Source organism: Bos javanicus, chromosome 11, assembly GCF_032452875.1.
Source record: "Bos javanicus breed banteng chromosome 11, ARS-OSU_banteng_1.0, whole genome shotgun sequence".
NCBI classification, from domain to species: Eukaryota; Metazoa; Chordata; class Mammalia; order Artiodactyla; family Bovidae; genus Bos; species Bos javanicus.
This window is the reverse complement of record NC_083878.1, coordinates 29,330,648-29,345,651: the sequence shown is the minus strand read 5'-3', so window position 1 is coordinate 29,345,651 and position 15,004 is coordinate 29,330,648. Positions and strand designations below refer to the sequence as shown.

The following is a 15,004-nucleotide window of genomic DNA, read 5'->3' as shown; positions in this document are numbered from 1 at the left end:
CTTGGAGTGTTTGGGGGGAATCGCTTTAATGGAAAGGCATCTAGATTCTGGTTCTGGGCACCCAGATCAAGCAACGGCCATAGGAAATCCTCTGCAGAGACAGAGTCCAGCCTCTGTCCCTGCCAGGGAGATAAACGCTGACCATTCTCATACAGACAGCCAAGGCCCTGTTTACAAAGCCCTTCCCAAGCCCTGTCTCACTTGATTATCAAAGTTATCCCCCTGGCCCTTTTACAGATGAGAAAACCAAGTCAGTGAATCACAGACGTGATTTGAATCATGGCTGCGAGGATTATAGTATGTGACCTTGACCAAAGCTGTGGTTTTTCTAGCAGTCACATATGGATGTGAGAGTTGGACCACAAAGAAGGCTGACCACCAAAGAATTCATGCTTTCAAATTGTGGTGCTACAGAAGACTCTTGAGAGTCCCTTGGATTGCAAGGAGATCAAACCAGTCAATCCTAAAGGACATCAACCCTGAATATTCACTGGAAGGATTGATGCTAAAGCTGAAGCTTTGATTCTCTGGCCACCTGATGCGAAGAACTGACCCTTTGGAAAAGACCCTGATGCTGGGAAAGATTGAAGGCAAAGGAGAAGGGGGTGGCAGAGGATGAGATGGTTTGATAGCATCACCTACTCAGTGGACATGAATTTGAGCAAACTCTGGGAGATAGTGAAGGACAGAGGAGCCTGGTATGCTACACTCCATGGGGGTCCCAAAGAGTCGGACATGACTTAACAAGTGAACAACAAATGACCTTGACCAAGACACACATCTGTCCTGGACCTTACTTTTCCTATCTGTAAGATGGGAACATAGTAATATTAGATTAAACAATATGAAACTTACTTTTCACATGGCTCAACACAGTGCCTACTAGAAGAGGTGATCAGCTTGGAAACTGGCAGAGAAAGGACTCAAGAAATGTTCCCAGTTTCACCTTCTGATGTCCCACCTGCAGACAACACTGCAACCCTCAGCACAGGAAAGTGAAAATGATGGCCTGTGTTTCCCAAGGCAGGTGACTCCCCTGCAGTCTTACCTGATGGTGTAGGTGCTGAGATGGCCGAGGTGTGTGTAGGGGGCAGGGAGGGGATGCTGGTCTACGGCTGAGGGTCCATAATTATAAACTGGGGTTCAGTCTGTGAGAAGCGCACTGTTCTCCCATGAGAACCAGATCTGGCCTTGGTACCGCTACGCCCACATTGGGCTAACCAGCTAGATGCCCCTACTCAAGCACACGCCCTGCAAATCTTTCAGGACCACATCCTGGCCACTTTGCTCTTGGGATCCAAATATCCGCACCCCTTCCTGGGCACTCTTGGATCTGAATGGACCCCACCTGGCTGGGGAAAGATACACTCTTTCTCCCCAAATCCAGTGACCCCAACCCCCCACCCCCCTACCCCCCATCTACTTGTAGGAAGGACCTGCTCAGCTGGAGACAACCCACTGACCAGAGTTCTCTAAACAAACCCTGGCATCACACAGGTCCAGGTGTCCAAAGAGACATTTGTTTCTGGCTGTTTGGGGGACCTGGTTTCTTAAACTCCACTTTCAGTCACTGCTCTCAGATGCATCATTTTTAGAAACCTAGTTCTCAACCCAGGGGTCCCCAGCTCATAAGCTCTGAGGGGCCCCTCCATCAGGCCACATCCTTCATCTCACCACCTCCTGGACTACCCAACACATCTCTTCCCCTCACTGAGCCTCCGTGGCACAGGCGTGCGTGTATGAATGCACACGTGTGCATGTGTGTCTGCCTGGGGCAGGACAAGCGGTCTTATGAAAAAATCTAGAGAGTATTTCACGCCTTACCCCCTCCGCCTTATTTCTGCACAGCACTCAGGCCCTGAAACCCTGGATAGTTGAAGAGTTATTTGTTCACTGCCCACCTCCCTCACTAGAATGTAAGCTCCATGAGGGCAGGGAGTTTTCTCCATTTTGTCTGCTGCTGTTTTTCTGGCATCCAGAAGGGGCCTGGCACAAAGTAGATGATACTCTGAATTAAGAGTGGCATGGGACTTCCCTGGAAGTCCAGTGGTTAAGACTTTGCCTTCCAATGCAGGGGGTGAGGGTTTGATCCCTAGTTGGGGAGCCCAGGTCCCACATACCTTGTGACCAAAGAAACCAAGATGTAAAACAGAAGCAATATTAAAACAAATTCAATAAAGATTAAAAAAGGACTGGCACGAGTGTATGAATACATACTTGTACAGGCATCTCACCCCTGTGAGTTACTGTCACTTTAGAGGTGAGGAGCTGAGGCTCACAGAGCTTAGGTGATCTGCCCAAGGGCCATCAGCAACTGAGTGGCAGGGCTGGAACCTGAATCTAGGCCTTGTGCCATGAGAATTACACGTTCCTTCCACTCCCCTCCATCACCACAGACCCAGCTCCCAGCTGTTCATGCAACATTCTGTTGACAAGCTGATGATATCATTTAATTCCAGAAGGAGGAGGTAGGAACTTGTCAGCTTAGTCCCTGGTCACTGGAGGACAGGACCCAGGCCCCCGCAGGCAGCCTTGTACACCACACCTAAAGCTCATAAGCAAGCCACACCCCCTGGGGGGCAAGCAAAGCCTGCTGCAGTGACATCCACGGGGGGCTGATCTCAGTCAGGACCTGGTGTTCTAAGCCTGAGCCCCGCAGCTTTCCCCCACAGGGCGGAGGCTGGAGGCCCGGGTAGAGCCTTGGCACTCACCATGGACTCGCTGATGAGGAGCAGCAGCAGGGCTTCCTCAATGTTATCCTTCGGGCAGTAGAGGCTGGAGGACAAAGAAGGCAGTCTGGCTGCAGGGTGGCCCTCACCAAGCAGCACGCTGGCCTGCCCCACTGGCCCTTCTGCCCCGGCGTCGGCACCAGCCCTCGTAAGGTGACCTTCCCCTGCATAATTCACAGGCACCGGATTCCACCTGCAGTTCTTTATCGTGCCCCAGAGTCACGGACCTGAAAGGCTGTGGTGGGTGAGGGTGGGAAGCACTGCAGTGCTCTTGGGGTGGGGGTGGGGATGCCCCTTCCAGCCCCCAGCGCTGCCTGCAGTGAGTGGCTGGGGCAAGCTGCAGAGAAGAGTGGGAAAAAAGCTCACAGACCCCACCTCCAATTACTGGCACAAACGAGACAGATAGTGCATGAAAGCAGGAACTCCTCGAATAATTGTTTGGCCTTTGGAAGCCATACAGGACCCCTACACCCACCGTGAGCCCTGCCTTCTCTAATCTACTCGGCTCCTGCCTGTTCTAAGGAGCCTGCCTGGCAGGGAGCTGGGCGGAAAGTGCAGGAGAGCGTGGAGCAGAGAGAGGGGCCACCTTGGGAACCCGACCCCAGGGACGGTGGCCTGAGTTTGGAGTGGTCCCCTGAGCAGACAGGGCTTACTTGTCTCCTTCGTAGAGGTGAGGTTTCCGCAGGGCCTGCGTGATGAAGGAATTCTCCTCCTTGCTCATGAACTCAGGCAGAGGCTGAGACAGGGGGTTCCAGTAGCACTCCTCACTCAGGGAGTGCAGCAGGACCCCTGCCAGGTGCTTGGCGGCCATCTGGCAGAGAGGGCAGGACTCAGATGCAGGCGCACGCTGGCTCTGCCCTGCTGGGCCCTCCACCCACGGCCCGGCCACATCTGCCTGCTGGCCACGTGCTGCCCCTCCAGGAGGCCCACCACTCCACCCCCAAGGAGCCCCCTCCCTTCTCTGTGCCTCTAGCACTGAGCTGCCCCCACCCCTTCCGTTGGCCTTTGATGGCTCCCACTTCATCTTTTGTCCTCTTTCTTCTCTAGACAAGAGGTACATTTCCTCCTCCTTCTGGCCCCACGGAGCCCAGCATGGCTCTGAGTGTTCACAGGCCCTTGCACAGAGTAAGGCCCCCTAGTACAAGCAGCTTTCTCCACCAGACACCTTCCTGATATTTGACAGAGAAGTGTAGAGTGAGAAGCAGCTGTGGCTCTGATTCGGGGTGCATAAAAGCCTAAGAGGGCAGGCCTGAAGTGGGGCAGGAAAGCGAGCCAAAGTTCTTTATTAAGATCAGAAACAAAAGCCTGAGAAGTAGCACACCACCGTGCTAGGAAGGGATGTCAGGAGGCTTCAGCACTGATCTAATGTGAGGGGCTATGCACAGTGCTGTGATGAGAAGGATGCTGAGGGCGTGTCCCAGGCTTGGAGGAAAAGAATGCTGCGGTTGACTAGCAATGTCTGCCGTGAGCATGACAGGGGAGGATACACACGCACACGTGCACGCGACATATGGTCATCCCTGATTCAGGGGTTGCCTGCTAGGACTTCTGCAGCCTCCTGCTGAAATCAACCCCTGAATAAACCAGCCAGAGCCAGCACCCAGCCCTGGGGCTCCTCCATTACCACTTTGAAGTTCTGAGTTGCTTTGGTCTCCACAGTGCGTAGCACCTCCCGGAGCTCTTTCATGCCTTTCACGATGTTCCTAGTGGGAAGACAGCAGAAGCAGGGTCGTTACCAGCCTAGTTCCCACAAAGACATCCTCATCAAACCTGAGGATGCTAGGAGGAGCCTGCCCATTTGAATGTTATTCGACAACATCCAGTACTTGGTAAGAAAGGTCAGAACTGTAACACCAGGATCCTAGGGGCCCAGGACTTCACTGATCAAAGAATACAAAGGCTTCCTCTTTCCTACAGCCCTCCAGAAACCCAGGCCTCCAGTTCACCATCAGAAAGGGACCAAGATTGGGTCTTTCAGAGAGCCAGAGGGAATTTGTTATATGATGCAGGGAGCTCAACCAGCTGCTCTGTGACAACCTGGGGGGGGGGGGTGGGAGGAAGGAGGGAAGTTCAAGAGGGAAGGGACATAGGTATACCTATGGCTGATTCATGTCGATGTATGGCAGAAGCCAACACAACAAGTGGTTTATGCACAATTGTAAAGAAATTACCCTCAATTAAAAAAAAAAAAGGATCGGGTTATTTCAAAGATATCATTCTGGCCCAAGTACTCTGGGCTAGTGTCAAACTTTCAGACTTGAGGTCAGCCTCAAATTCTCCATCTTCACCCACCACCTCTGGTCTACACTGGAATCCATCCCCTCCTCTTAGTCCTTACATCACCTGAGGCCTAGATGACAGCAACAGCTGGTCTCGCCCACTCCAGTCAGGCCTCTGAGCCTTAAGCTTTTTAAAGTGTGATCCACAGTAAGAAATATGTCTGACATTGCAACCCTATATATATGCACACACTGCTTACATAGAACTGAAGTACGTTTCTTGATCCAATATCTTTCTCTACTACATGCACGGCAATCCACTCTGATATGTTCTATTTTACATTTCCTGCGACTTCCCCTTTTGAAAAATGCTCGCAGCAGCCCACTAAGCAGATTATGCAACCCACTGATGGGTGTGACCTGAATGTGAAAAACTGCTGCCACTGTCCCTTGAGGACTCCACCTGACACGCAGGAGACATCTTGTTTCCCTCCACGTTTGCTTTTCGTTGGTCCCCCCAGGCTTACAGAATCCAGTTGAGGCCCTCACAGGGCTGTCAGGCCTGCTCCTTGCCTCTCTCCCATGGCATCTCTCACCACTTGAGTCCTTTCTGAACAACTTTCCCTATGTTAAGTCTTGGCACAGGCTTCCCTCACTGCCTTTAAGAGCCCTTCCCCTGCTACTGCTGCTAAGTCACTTCAGTCGTGTCCGACTCTGTGCGACCCCATAGACGGCAGCCCACCAGGCTCCGCCGTCCCCGGGATTCTCCAGGCAAGAATGGGTTGCCACTGCCTTCTCCCCCTTCCCCTACACATCCTTAAAAAAAACACCTGTGTCTTTACACATCACTTTCGATATCACCTCCTCCTTGCAGCCTTCCCAGGCCCTCCTGACTGTGTAGCTCTTGCCTCGTGTTAAGTCCTCTTTCGAAGCAAGCATGGCACTGCGGTCATTTCCCATTTACAGGCTGACCCCCTTTCGCACTTTGCACCCCCTGAGGGCAGGGTTCCTGTCTTGTTCCTGAAGCTCAGCCTGGGCATACAGCATGTGCTCAGCAAATGCCCTCACTTGTTCTGGGGGGTTCTCTAGATCACAAGGAAAATCAGTAGCTGCCAGGGAAGCAAATTTAGAAATGAAAGAGGATAAAAAGCCAAAGGTGACCACTCGGGAAGTCACATGAGTCCCTCCTGCAGCTTTTATGCATGAAACAGATTCCTGGGGACTTTGAGCTTGGAGCCATAAAAGGACAGAAGCTCAATTCCTTGCCTTCTGGAAACCTCTGGTTTCTGACAAGCAAGCAAGCAACATTATAAATTTTGATCCCCGTTTGTAAGATTGACAATGGAGACTAAGACCTGGGAGATAGAATAAGAATCACAGCAATCTTCCCTAGTCTGTCCAGAGCTTCTGAAGAGCCAGCAAGGGCATGAAGCACAGGGCACCACAGGCTCCTTAGAGACTTCTTGTCTGGGGGCTGCTACTGAAGGCAGAGTTCACCTCTGTGGGCTGTGCGCAGTCCCCTCCTCTATGAAGTCACACCTTCAGTTTCAAACAGCATCTCCCAGACTCCTATCATCTACATGCCGCATCTACACTTTTGGCTACTAGCTGTACACCATTAGTGTTACTGCTTTGTGCAATACTTTTCTTTATATCTTCTTTCTTTTTACTTCAGTAGACATCCCACCTTCATCAAACATACCTGAAATCATGGATTTGGTGTACAAGTTGTTTGGCTTCAGGTTTCGCATTTCTTTTTTGCTAACAAATATTACATACAGAAGTACTTTTTTTTTTTCAGAAGTTCTTTAAAAACCTTAGTCCGTGTATCACTTACAGCCATTTGTGTGCCACTAGAGGTATTAAGGTGGGACCAGCGGCATTAGCATCAGGGGAACTTGTTAGAAATGCAAATTCTGAGGATCCCTACTCCAGACCTGCTGGGTCAGAAATTCTGCTGTGGAGTCCAGCAATCCATGTTCTATCAAACTCCAAGAGGGTCCCAATGACATTCAAGTTTGGGAACCACTGATTTAGTCGATTCCTCAATGCCTTCCAGTTCTCCTATGCTAAGCAATCAGGTTCCAGGAGGAACAACCTGACATGGAAACCCTGGCTTTGCAGCCAGATCCTAAATCTGCAATCTTAGGAAAGTGAGGTAGCCAATCTGACTTCTAGTCTCCCTGTCTGCAGGAGGATTCCTCATTTGCTCCCAGTGCTGTCAGGAAGATGAATATATGTGAAGCCCTGAGGACAGCAGGCATGTGGTATAGACTTACTGAGTATTAGCTATCTTCCCTATTTTCCTTTCTAATCTGGGTCCTAAAGGTCACATTACTTATGTTTTAATTTGCCACATTATTTTGCACGGAAGTTCAGAAGCTAATGAGTAGAGGGGGAGGAAGTACCCAAGGGGCTGCTCCAGTTTTGTGTCCATCTTTCTCCTTCCATCAGCCCCGCCCACAGGGGACATAAGAACAGGACTCCCTGATAGGCAGACCACACCCAGGGACAGGCTGGGAGCCCCAAGCCCGAAAGCAAGAGTCTGCAGCAGAAGCCCTTCAAGCCCACTGAGGACTCTGCCTTGGAGAAGGACCCAGAGGTGGACAGCAGGGGCAGCTGAGAGGAAAACCACACGGCCACCACTATTAGAAGAGTGAGAAAAGATGCATGAATTCTCAGAAGACAGGAAACGGCTGGCTCTGGGAACTCAGCTGTGGGAGAGCTCTGCTGGAGCAGCTGGGCCACAGGCTGAGGAAGGCTGGACCCTGGGGCTGCCCGGGGCCCCTTTGGCCCAGAAGAAGCCAGGAGTGCCCCGGACCTGTGGGTGATTTTCCACTGTGTGGGCTACCTGCCAGCCTCCTCCCTGGCAGCCTCGCCAAGGCTGCTGCCAGGAGGCCAGAGCCAACAAGGACTATGATCCCTTCTTCCCACTGCAAGGCAAGGACTGTCCTCTCTCTGCCTGTAGTTTCTATATCATCAACACTCAGAAAGTACTCCCAGGTCAGCAGGACTGGCATTGCCTGGGGATTTGGGAGAAATGCAGACTCCCAGGGATCCTGTTTCTCCCAATACACACACAATTTAGGAATGAGCACTGTATTTTAACAAGATCTTGTGCTCCCAAAGTTGTATATTTTTATTGTTTTCAAATCTGTAAGGGAACTGGGCATCTAAATAAGCTTCCAAGAATTTTTTAGCAAAGTAATCACCCTTAGGCATCTTTTGGGTAAGTTCCAATTTTTATTGAATGCAGATAAAGAGAAAAACCGACAAAGGTTCTGGTGGCCGGAGCTAGACAGGGAGAGACCCAGGCTCCTGGCCAATGCTGATCTGTTCTGAAATGTCAGGAATGCCCCTCTCCCTCAGCTCACCCCTCCAGGAAATGGGAAACAAGCTGGGGTCTCTCCCACCAGCCTGAATAATCCTGTCGCAGGTCTAAACTGATGATGCCAGGTAGAACTGGGACTTTTCTGAACCCCGTGAGAGGCCAGTTTGAAAGATCTCTTTGTTCCAATCTCTCACATTGACCTTTCTGAGCAAAGCTGCCACTTTAAACAATATCCAATCAGGAGCCTCCAACAAACCCTGGCCCAGAATCAGGCTGCATGCAGACAAGCCAGGAGGCCATGGATTCCAACTCAAGCAAACCCTGGCTGGTCAGGAGCAGAGAGAAAGAGATGTGTGTGCAGTCATGGGTCAACGGAAACAACCTGTCTTAGAGTGGCCTGCAGGTGGGCCATGCAAGGAGGTGGCAAGCTCCCCAGGGCCCCTGGTCAACAGCAAGCAGTGGGGAGGATTTTGGAAAGCACTTTATCTCATTCAGTCTTTGCAACTTCTAATGAGGTTGGTGAGGGAAGCTTCATATTTCTGGGTACCAGCTCAATGCTTGGAACACAGGAGGCACTCAAGAAATTATTGTGGAATAAATCCATCCATTCTCCAAGGGGAAAATTAAAGCCCTGAAGACGCCTGCCTTTTCAGGCCATCACTCACGCAATGGAAAAGGTGGGCTCCCTGCAGGCACCAAGGGATTCAGATTTCACTCCCTTCTAGCTAACCAGACCCTCCAGAAAGACAACGGTGTTCTGACTTGGCACAATTACACTTCCCTTTCCTGGCTATCTGACCTCCAGGACTCCCTCGACTAAGTCTTTTCAAAGGGCTCACGGCATACCAAGTACCTGGATATTGTCCGACTCAATGGACATGAGTTTGAGCAAGCTCCGGGAGCTGGTGATGGACAGGGAAGCCTGGAGCGCTGCAGTCCATGGGGTTGCAAAGAGTCGGACACAGCTGAGTGACAGAACTGATCTGGATACTGAACACCAACTACCTGTTCTCAACAGGCATCCAACTAGTACAGGGGGAATGAATTAAGAGACTGATGATAAATGAATAGCTCATTTATGGGCTTGCACGTAAGGAGCTCATGGTCTATAAATTTAGCCATGCCCCTGATTTATTCAAGAGCTTAGCAAAATATTTTGCATACAGTAGGGTGCTCAACAAATTTTCTTGAGGGAGAGAATGAGAAACAGGGAATGAGAAAATACATGGAATTACCACTGAATGGAACCTAAACAGGCTCTGGTATGCATGGCCCCGGCCAGAAGTCTCTGTTTCAGGGCTGGCACTGCTAATCGTGTATGAGATGTTTCTGGTCAAAGACCCAGAAATGCACAGCCAGGTCTCAACAGCTGGAGAACTGAACCAGAAGACAGGGTCAGGTGAAGTTCAAATGGTTATCAAGCTACTCCTTCCTGCCACAGAACCACATCATCATTTTCAAAAACTAAAGCTCTCCTCTTCACTCTCAACCCCAGAAAAAGACTGTGACACTTCCGTGCAGGGCCCTGAGGACATCCAAGCAAGGGGACCGTTCTAGCAAGGTCGGGGATGGGTGGTGGTAAGGACAATAAGTAAAGACTGTGCATTGAGAGAGGCTGGAAGGATGTGCCTTCTCTGATGGGCCTCCAAGTTCTCCCTTTGCCTAAAGAGGTCTCTTCCGTGACCACCAGGAGGCTCTCCTGGGTTTTGCCGTTGGGTGACTCTGCTCCCTGGATGCCCCCTTGAGCCATCTGTCTCCTGCCCTCCCCCAGCACTGCAGATACTGGGTGGCTGATGAGAATACTAAATTACTGCTGATTGGACACATCCTTCACTGGGTTATACTTAATAGCAGGCTGGGTTTTCTAAGGTACCTACACACACACACACACAGTAAAAGGGAGGGTGTTTTCACAAGGCTTCACAGCCTGCCAAGCCCTGCAACTCCCTTAGAAAACACACATTCCCTTCTCATTCCCTTCTCTATTGTTTGGTTTTGGTACAAAGAACATATATTGCTTTATTGATTTAAAAAAAAAAATAGAAAACTTTTTAAAAAGCACGCACAAAACATTCAGCCCACCTGGTTCAACCCACATAACCCAAACTGGCTGCCAGACCTGAGCCAAGAATGGGCTCTGTACATCTAGGGAGAAAGAAGGGAAAAAAAAAAAAACACTCTGAGGAGAAATGGCCCCTTGCCCACTGTGGGGGAAGGAGACAAGTCAGCTCACATTCTTTTCTTGGGAGATGCTCAGAGACCCAGTTCTAGTGAGGTCAGGGTCATCAACAGTGTCCCTGGCATTGCACCACCCTCAGCTACCCGCTGCTGCTTCACTCCTGGAACTGCTTCATGCAAAGGAGAACCAAGCCTCCCCCACAGCCAAGACCTTGGGCTCACCAACCCCCAACTGAGAGATGCCTCCTCCTGGCAGTCGGCATCCGCAGAACTGCCTGGGGCGAGGCTCCAACCAGAGTCCACGGCTGCCCTCTGGTGGCAGTGAGGGGGAAGTGGAACCCAGGTACCCCAGGTCCCTGCCCTTGGGGAGGGGCCTTCTAACTCGGGACTTTCGGGCCAGCACTTTCAGTCCCAGGTCAATTAGGAACTCTGCCATCAGTCACAGAGCAAGGGGCAGGAGTCAGCTGGGGAAATTAACTGCTGGATCAATAGGGCAAGGCCCTTGGAAAAAATGAATGTCCCTCAGACACTGAATGAGTAAGCGGGCAGCATGAGGGAGGCCCAGGCCTCAGTGAAGCTCAGGGTTAAAGGAGAAGCACTGTCTGGAGGCCAAGCAAACACCACTGACACTGCACAGTGGAGAACGCCACACCCTTTAAGTTATTTCAGATCCTCAACTGGAGGAATCAATCCTCAATCCTCAACAAGTTGGGCCCTGGGAGCCAGCACTACTCGTGGTCATCTGGCCCCTGGGGCTGAGCACCCCGTTCTCAGCAGGGTCTCCTCTGACCCTCTGGAGCCTGGGTCCACACCATGCCCACATGGGAATGAGCTCCGGCTCTCAGATTCCAGCCCAGAGTCTGAGAAGCAGATACCACCACCTCCCCCTGTTCTTTAGGCCCTAACAAATGTCCTCTAACACCCAACAGTGCCGGAGCCCCAGGGACTCCACTCCGCCCAGCCTGTCAGAACACAGTGTCTCCCTAGAGTCTACCCTGTCCCAGGCGGCGCCCAGCTCCCTGCCTTCTTTTCCTCCAGCACAGGGCACTGTCCACCGTCCACACACGGCTCCTACAGCTCCCGCTCAGACGCGGGCTCTGTAAGGAGGGTCCTCGTCCGGCCCGGGCGGCTGGGGGCGACACTCAGGGCTCTCAGCAGCAAGCTGGGAGATGAGCTGCTGGGCTCTCCTCAGGGCTTTTCCATCTTAGCCACCTTTCCCCAACTCTTCCCAAACACCCCAAGAGCCCAGACAATGGGAGTGAAATTTAACCACCAGGAAACGGCTCTGGAGCCCTTTAAAAGACTCTCCAGGGCTGCTCCAGAGACGGTGACGGGGGTGTCAGGTATCTGCATCCCAGTCTCCCCCCAACCCTGCCTCTTGCACCTTGAGCTAAGACAGTGGTTCTCAAGTGCGGTCAGGCTGTGGGGTGGGACAGACAGTTCAGCACCAGGTTTGAAGGCAACACCAACTGTTGGCCTTGTGACTTTGGGCAAGTTCCTTAAACTCTCCTTCAGGAAAATGGGGATATTACTAGTTCCAACTTTATAGGATTACATGTAAAGGCATCAGCATTCTGCCTGACATGCAGTAAGTATTCAACAAATATTGGCGACTATCAAGAAGAAAGGTGTAAAGACATTATTCAAAGCCCACCCAGGCACCCGGGACTACTTTATCTTTGTCACATTCCAGGGTCACCTCTGGGCTGGATGAGTTCATAGGAAACAGAGAGGGAAGGACCGAGCTGCTGCCAACATCCTGAGAACTGCTCCTCACACTCAGGCTTTCAAATGTTCGGGCTGTTCGCTGGGAAACAAATGATGATTCAATCTCTATTTGTCTATATGTGGGAGGCAGGGTGGAGCAGGGGTTGGGGGAGTTGGCATCCTGGCTTTAAGGACCAAAATTTGTGCTTCAGGAGATAGAGGACAAAGACAGGGGAACAAAGTGACAGGCACAGAAAACGAACCAAAATGACGTGGGCTTTCCCGGAGGGGTGATGGTTGGTTAATGCCTCTGCCCACAAGGGGTGCGCGCACGCACACACACACACACAGACGCACACAGCCTGAGTGTGCGGAACAAAGACAGGGCAGGAAGCAGGCCTACTCTAGGGAGGAGCAGGCCTGGTTCCGGAAGAGGAGCCACTCTCTAAGAATGTGACTCAGGGTCCCAGAGAAGGAAGCGGAGCCCTGACTCAGCACAGCAAGGATCATCAGGACCCTGTCCTTCTCCCACACACCCCACAGGTGCCATGGCTGCCCCCTGACACCCCTGAAACCTTAAGTGGCGTGGGTTTCCAGGCCACTCAAATCTGAAGCTGGAACCCCAGGGAGTGATGTCAAGCAACTGACTCAAGCTCATTTGAGCCCTGGCCCCGGGGGTCACATGACCTCCTTCACAGAGCACATGGTCCAGCTTGGCACACAGCATGTGCTTGACAACTGCTGGCTCTCTCCTTCCCTCCTGGCTGTCCAAGATGCTCACCTTGACCTCGTCACACCAGCAGAAAAACCGGTATGGGGAAGGGAGCAGGCAGCCCTGAGGGGTGAAAGGAAGGGGACCTCAATGGAGAGGGAGTTAACAGTGCTCTGAATTCCATACGCCAGTGTCTTTTCATTCCCACTCTCCTCTTGGACCCTCACACCCTGGGATGCAAGACAGAGACCCCCTGTTAGAGGTGAGGGTGGGGGCAGGGGAAGAACTCACTCAGGGTCACTGAGTGCCTCCCCATTCCTCAGCCCTGCTCTGATGACCACCGACTCTTCAAACCAGAAGCTGAGACCACACACACCAAGCAGGGGCATACTCGCAGGAACATGTGGCAGGCTGTGAGCACCTCGGGGGGTGGCCATGGGGTCTTAACCTGGTATCTGCTGTGGGCAGTGCAGCCTGGTGGTTAATGGTGTGAGGCAAGACCAGCATACGCAGTCCTAGCTCTGCTCCGGACAAGTCACTTGTGTTCTCTGTGCCTCAGTTTCCCATCTGTCAAGTGGGGATGTGAATGACAGTACTTACCTCAGAGGAGTGCTGGAAAGACAAAGTACACAAGCAAGCAATGCACAAATTCAGCACTTAGTGCGTGGCATGTATTAGCAAAAGGAGTATTCCTTATGAATGAATGAAGGGCACAGAACGCTAAAATCTGAACCACCTGGGGAACTCACTGGCAGTCCAGTGGTTAGGGCTTGGCGCTTTCACTGCTGCGGCCCAGGTACCATCCCTGGTCGGGAAATTAAGCTCCCACAAGCCATGCAATGCCGTCAAAAAGAACTGTCCCCTCCCCCCAAAATCTACTCCTCTGCTCCACAGGGCTCCCCTACAGAAAAAGAGTACCTCTTCTCCTGCGAGAGGCCCTGACAGGAAGGAGTTCTTAAGCAGAGAGCAGGTGTCAGCAAACTCTTTTCTGTAAAGGGCCAGGGAATAAATATTTTAGGACTAGCCATCCAGTCTCAAGCCCAACTACTCAGTTCTGTGGGTGAGACAATATGCAAATAATGGGTGTAGCTATGTGCCAATAAAACTTTATTTGCAAAATCAGGGTGACAACAGTCTCCTGCTAAAGGGAAGCAGCCAGGTGGCAGCTGCCTGAGCAGTAAAAACAGGAACCAGCCTGCCAGGTCACCATCTCACTGAAACTGAGGTTCAGTAATCAAATAAGAACAAAATAGCAGATGGTGGATGGAGCTAGAGTAGACAGGGTGCCACCCAATGGCCCCACCTCCCTGGCCTGGTTGGTGTGAGGCACCCAGGGGCACCCAGGCCAGTACCACCCTTGGGAAGAAAATTGCCTCGGCTCTCTGGGCCTCCTGATCCTTGCATCCCAAATGGGGACACCACCACCTCCCTGGCCTAGCACTTGAGAGTTTTTTCTTTGTAAGTGTAAATTTAAAGCTTGAGGCAGCTGCCCATCTAGCTGTGGAGTGCTTCTAAGAAATAATACAAATAAATGATAATGACTTTCTAAGCAGCTGCGACAAATAGGGTGCTGGGCTGGGTGTTCGCGTATGAGGGAAGAGCAAGGAGGGAGCCTGTGTCCCTGGCCGGGACCGTTTCCCTTTTCTTACCATTTGGAGGACAGGACTTGTGGGGCAACCCACTGCCTCTATCAGGAGGGCGGGATAGGGAGAAAGGAAGGGGCACAGGTCTCCAGGCTGGGGTCCAGCTGGGGCAGGACCACCTCTCCCCAGGCCCGGGCCCACCTCCGGCCATCTCAGCCACCTCTGCCTCCGGGGAGTGGCCTCGCCACGGCCTGCTCCGCATTCTGGGCAAGGACTCTGCTTCCTTCTCTTCCAGGTATTAAGCGCTGAAGCTCAGAGCTTCCAACACCCCAAATGGGATGTGGCTCTGATGGGACTGGAATGCCTGCTGGATGGAAAAGCTACCTGGGCCAGAAACCATGCCCCCAGCCGGCTGATCCCCCTAAGAGTCCCACCCCAAACAAGGGCTCCGTGTCAAACCAAGCTGAAAACTTTACATGCCGTTGCCGCCTCCTGAAAATTTACCAGCTGCATTCAAGCTCCTTGGAGTTCCTACAGGGTTTGGG

At 51.9% G+C, this 15,004-nt stretch overlaps 1 protein-coding gene across 3 annotated transcripts in view; it reads right to left on the bottom strand.

Annotated features, from left to right (window-relative positions):
* Positions 1–15,004, bottom strand: part of TTC7A (tetratricopeptide repeat domain 7A) — a 123,347-nt gene that overhangs the window by 70,046 nt on the left and 38,297 nt on the right. For all 3 annotated transcript variants that reach the window (XM_061432275.1, XM_061432276.1, XM_061432277.1), the window contains 3 exons: positions 4,354–4,432; positions 3,383–3,540; positions 2,712–2,775 (listed from right to left, as the gene is read on the bottom strand). In XM_061432275.1, coding sequence (XP_061288259.1) covers positions 2,712–2,775; positions 3,383–3,540; positions 4,354–4,432 — 301 coding nt within the window. The remainder of the gene's footprint in view (positions 1–2,711; positions 2,776–3,382; positions 3,541–4,353; positions 4,433–15,004) is intronic.